The sequence below is a fragment of the Aplidium turbinatum genome, chromosome 11 (genome assembly GCF_918807975.1).
Source record: "Aplidium turbinatum chromosome 11, kaAplTurb1.1, whole genome shotgun sequence".
Lineage (NCBI taxonomy): Eukaryota > Metazoa > Chordata > Ascidiacea > Aplousobranchia > Polyclinidae > Aplidium > Aplidium turbinatum.
Window position 1 is genome coordinate 12,506,671 of NC_137482.1, and position 5,894 is coordinate 12,512,564.

Below are 5,894 nucleotides of genomic sequence, written 5' to 3' on the forward strand. Positions count from 1 at the left end.
AGAAACACGCAATATTTTCCAGAAGCCATCATAGTGATGTAATTTAGTAATGTAGATGACGTCATCAAGCACCAGCATGATGTTTATGTTTAGAAAGTACATCAATTCATTATCAAATAACTTAGAGATGAAGCATGTAGGATTATCAGTTTTATCGTTATTTGCAAATTACTGTTTAATGACGTCATTGATGACGTCATTATTTTTTTGGAGTCAGTACACAATGAATTGGATTCTCCTAATTATATTGAATCCGTTGACGCATAAATCATCTTTCCACAATAAGAATTAAGTTATGACGTTTTCAAATCTCGTGAAAACAACTTCCTATTAAAAACAATGCATTTTCAAGCCTCGAAAAAATCGCTTCAGGTACCTTTATAAATCGCGATTTTTAGAAATGAAGACGATGTCCGATCAAGCTCAAATTTTCAGGAATGTCGTTTTATGACTATTCGCAAAAAAAAGTTTGTAGCAATGAAATTGGAGAAAAAGTCCAAATTTCGACCCACCCTAATGTGCAATCATTAGGTTTATGTAATGTCTACGTAGTAGGCTACCTTGTATTTTCATGTGTAATCAAGTATCTCAACTGGATTCTATAAGACTGAAGAGCAGTAGGCCTAGCAGTTCACTGTATGCTTAACTTTTCGCCTGGCGACAAAACGAACGTGGATCTTCCACTTCCATAGACATTATTAGCGCTGGCGCAACTTGTTATGGCTCCTTAGAAGCACACAACCCATGCTGGAAGCCAGTAGTCCACTGCAATAACCTCATTCCTTTGCCCGAGGAGGTGTCCACTTAAGCGAGTTTGGATCAATGACTTTTCGTGAGTTATCAGATGCTCGTTCGTCTCGCTTCTTTGTCCATTTTTCAAGCACGTCTTGTTTTTTCAAAATAATGTGCTTTCCTTTCCAGTACTTAAGCATTTCCAATGCTTGCAGTGTACTTACAATATCGGCAGGATTTACGGCAGTTTCTTGACTTATATCGCGGATGGACATTTCTCCAGCGGAATCTCTCTTCGACAAGTAATGCAGTATCACATCCGTCCAATAACTTCGATACGAAAGTAAACCAAGATCAGACAAAGGCCTTTCTGGAGACCCGGTTTTACCTTCATGTCTTGAGAGCAAGTAACTAAAATCTATCAGCATCTTCCCATATCTAAAAATACAAAGATTTGCTTGAGATTAAAGTCTGCTCCGATAGCTCGGTTAGTTAAACGCCCGACTTTCTTCACAAAGAAATATAAAAATCAAGAAGCACTGGCTTGGCTGTGTGCGCATAAGCAATGCATTATAAGGACTGCTTTCCCTTCAGTTGCACCTAGCGGATGGAATATATCACATACAACAATCGGAAACTTTACTCTGTCATTTTCGGTGACCGAGCCTGTGTCAGTGGTTTAAAGTTTCCACAAGTATGCAAAACTGTCAGGATTGTACTTTTATATAAGCTTTCCCAGTCCGAGGATAAAGATTTTTACAATCAGATACAGAAATGCTTCTAAAAGGTCTTTTTTGTCTAACATCGACTTATAAAGCTTATCATCATCTTATATTAATGGCAATCTTTACATACATTGTGTGTCGATGTGCTCACAAATGTTCTTACCCTTTTCTCATGTATTGTGGCATTGTGAGAATGCAAGACACGTTATAGTTTAGAAACGAATTTTTCTCCTTCGAAAAATACCCAATCATGTGACAACCAGTCAAATCAGATTCCGTCATCACGTAAAACAAAAATGGTTCCACATCATAGTAAAGCGTTTTGTGGTCAAGAAACAACTTTGCGAGCAAGCACAAGTTTTGGCAGTAGATTTTATTCTTTTTACCATCTACCTGAAAACAGCAAAAACACAATTTAAAAACTGACGTTTAAATAAAAGCATAGGGTATTTCAAATTTTTCATTGAGCAGTGAATAATCTACTTACCTCAAAAAAGGAAATTGTTCCCTTTCTGTAAATTTCATCACCGGGAGGGTGTCTCCACACGCACTTTGCCATGTGCCGACGAAGGATAGTTGCACTTTTCATGTATTTCAAACAAAATTCGCAAATATACAATTTTGGTAGTCTGATATACTCTTCGGGATAAGGGGATGAATACCTGATAAATGATTGTGGTTAACTTAATGAGATGATGCGCAATAATCAATCATACTAATTGGGGAATTTGTAAGCACTACAAAAGGTCAAAGTACAATCTTTGACGTAATGCCATGTCAGCATTCAACAAAGAACGGGCGAGGCTTGTTAAACATATTAAAAGAAAAGTTTACATCAAAATTGGTTACTAGTTTACAAAAAACCTTAAAACCTCAGAAGTGCCTGCTGACGATCCTATTGAAGTGAAACAGGCTGTTGAGATTTGTAAAGAACTATTAACTAATTTTGATGTAATTCGCTCTGCTTGGCTTTTCGCTAGGCATTGAGCACTTTTTGTAGTATTAATAGCATTTACTGTTTAAAAGAAAAGTTTATATGATATTTTTATAAATTCCTTTGCAACATAATACAAGACTGAGACAATAAAATATCATTTTGAAAGACGTATAATTAGTGAAAATGCTTCTTTGCTGTTACAGTTTTAAGCCTAGCATTGACAAAACAACGGTGTTTACGTTAGTGTACTGTACCATGTATCCATTTCGTATTGACCAATCTCAATAACTCGAAGTCGTCGATCTTGGTTACTGCTTGTGGAAAGACCGGACTCTTGAAGACGTACCAACTCATCCTCTAAAACCTCCGAAGCAAATGCCTACAAAACCAAACAGCCTCATAACAAAAACGCATTGTGTATAAACAGCCTGCAACAATCTACTGTGCGGACGACTTCCAGACCATTTGAATAAAAATCATATGTATTTTTTTGATTTGACCACAAAGAAATGTTAAAAAGGTGCAGTAAAACTAAAACCCAGAAATACAAGCGCGTAAGTAGCAAAAGCTTTGAGCATGCGCTGTGCTGTACAATTACCTGAGCACGGCGAAATAAATCGATATCATACTCAGAAGCAATTCCATCAAGCAGGGGTTCTCTTGAAGTGTCAAACTTCCCTTTGTGTTCCCTGTTTGCATTCTTAGTTTCAGCAGTAACAGTGCTGCCGTTTTTGCCACGAAGCTGATTCACCTTCTTCTTGTATCTGTAAACGGACGTTGCAAACACGTAACATTACGTGCCTACTTTGTATCGCTTAAATGACGTAATTATTGATGTTTCACAACCACAACAGTGTTTCCATGAGGACAAATAGGTAACTAAGCGAAGTCTCGCACATCACATATATCGGTAGCCCTTGTAGTTAGCACAATTTGATAACGGCGAAATGCAGCGTAAAGCAAAATGTGTTCACCACACTTTATGTAACATCAATCTCAAATGAAGTCCAATGGAAAAAAAAAACATATTAGAGTAATTAAAGGTTAAATCAATGCTATACAAACAGATACAAAATCTGAGTATTCTTTTTTTGCTTCTATAATTTCCTATATAAGAGCTACTATAACCCAACGTTTTTATTTTAGTTTACTTAGAAGTAAACTAAACTATTTTAAATTTTAAAGTAAACTATAAAGTATTATTTTGAAGTAAACTATTTTAGTTTACTTAGAAGTAAACTAAAATAAAAACGTTGGGTTATAGTAGCTCTTATATACCGTAGGAAATTATAGAAGCAAAAAAAGAATACTCAGATTTTGTATAAAAAACGAGCTTCTTACTTTACTTGATTGACTGTTGGTCCAATATCACTCTGTTTTCGTGTGTTGTGGTGTTTTTCCACTTCTTCCGCTTCATTTGCCTGTTCCTGCTTTAATCTTTCATAGGCTTCGTGGTTTTCGCGGCATCGCTCCGGAGTTAAGTTGTGATAAATTGGACATGCCGCAAGAGTGAAGTGTCTTTCAAATTTTCCCATTAAGTGTCCACGGGAATCACATCCAGCAACAGGGCATTGCTTCATGTCAACTTGATATGAATGATTAAACTTTCGTTTCCTTAGCCGGCCACCACTTTCATCTAAAGCTAAAAGAAGTTCATGTTCAGATATTCCAAGAGGATTAGACCTTTTTGGAATACCAACTTTGCCTGGCTGCTTTTTTGGACTCTTGTCATCGTTCACCTTACTTTTCGGACTATCCAAAGTATTTGTTGTCGATTTTTCTTTGTTGGTAATTTCAGAAGTGGCAGATTTACCTCTTGTCGACATTCTAGGCGTTACTTTCATATTTAAAGACTTTGTATCAAAATCAGCACTGATAGATTCATCGATGTTCTTTGTCTTAATCTTCTGTTTTTTTATTGGGGGACCACCTTCGTTTTCCATTTGCTTTTTTTCATGTTTTGATGGTGCATCTACAATGTTATCTTTTTTTGGATTGCTAGTGGTTTGCGACTTTAGAAATGTTGTGGAAGACCTTCTGGTCATTCTTGTGCTGCAACCGCTATGTTGGTCATCCGAGGAGCTGTTCAGGGAAGACCTTTTAGCATCTTCATCTCCTTTGTTGTCCAAATTGCCTCTTTTATGACTAGACATTATGTCATTTTATATTTTCAAAAAATGCAGCTCATTTTATGCTTATACACATATTTATAATATGAAACACGTTCGTTTATATAAGCGTGGAAAGTTTTGCAAGGAAACGTACCTGCAACTAAAACAATAAAATTATTACTAAATGATAGTGGTATGTCACAAAAAAGCAACCAAATATTAAAATGATCATTCGAAACCTTTGATATTCACTAGCCTATTGTTGCAGTTTATGTAAAACCACACAACCATACGTTACTGATACAATAAAAACAGAAAAAGTAAACACTGTCAATTATTGGCTTGTTTAACAACGTTCATATCAACGAGGCAAAACATTTCACAAAAGGAAGATAAATGTTCATATTTTGTTGGTTTTGCTATTGTCTGGACATTGTTATCAAATCCAATTGGATTGTTGTCAGTTACCTGTTCACGGTACAGAAAAATTATATTTAATTGCACATGAAAACTAAATAAACTAATACTTTAGACTTGCATTCAAGTTGAAGAGGGAGACATAGTACACATTGTGTGAAGTTTTTTTCTTTATTTATCAGCAACAAGCCACTGTAACTGTCCACTTTGATACAAATGGGATAAAAAAATCATCAGTTTGCTTGTAAACAATTTATTGAAAAACAAGATTGGCTTCTGTTTTAACACAAAGTATCTGGTACATTTACCAGAGTTTTGGCTACAAAGTATATAACACAACGATTTTATACATTTTTAGCGATGTTCAATTGTTCATTAAAGTAAACAATGGCATCACTCAAATCTACCATAGAAATTATACATGCTATCAATTTCAATATAATCAAACTATAAAATTGTCAACGTTAGGCTACCCGACATACCGTACTATGCAAAAATGAGTAAATGCATGTTCACATTCTCTAGTCTGAATCTTTTTTCTGTTCAAATTTACTTTAAGTGTATATTTCTTAATTTAGATATTTTCTTCCACTGTTCAAAATATATCAAAATGCTGCTAAAAACATTAATTGTTCTTCCGCCTTTCATTGCCCGGACACTTTAAAGCAATTTAACTCTCCACGTGAACAAAAATAATATTTGCTGTAAAAAACATAACTACGTTCAAGCAGTTACTTTAATTTAACTTTTAATCCATAATACAAACGCCATCAAAACATTTGAGACTTTCATGGTGGAAGATTAATAGGTTTTTCGATAAAGTGATATTATAAGATGGAGACAACCCAATTACACATGATAGATTAAAACTTGGAAACAAAAACATAATACACATACAATCACAGTCACAGTAAGTTTTTTTCATAAAGTCGCTTTCAAAGTAACAGCAAGTAAACCAAGCAACATGTTGAC

At 35.1% G+C, this 5,894-nt stretch overlaps 1 protein-coding gene across 1 annotated transcript; it reads right to left on the reverse strand.

Moving 5' to 3' along the window:
• Window positions 1-218: 218 nt before the first annotated feature.
• Window positions 219-4,449, reverse strand: LOC145780371 (histone acetyltransferase KAT7-like). Its single transcript, XM_082592071.1, has 6 exons — window positions 3,736-4,449; window positions 2,993-3,158; window positions 2,649-2,773; window positions 1,945-2,119; window positions 1,621-1,850; window positions 219-1,170 (listed from the first exon to the last, which is right to left on the reverse strand). Exons 1-6 carry the CDS (start codon window positions 4,437-4,439, stop codon window positions 777-779), a joined length of 1,794 nt encoding a protein of 597 aa, XP_082448197.1. The 5' UTR covers window positions 4,440-4,449; the 3' UTR covers window positions 219-776.
• Between the last annotated feature and the right edge of the window lie 1,445 nt (window positions 4,450-5,894).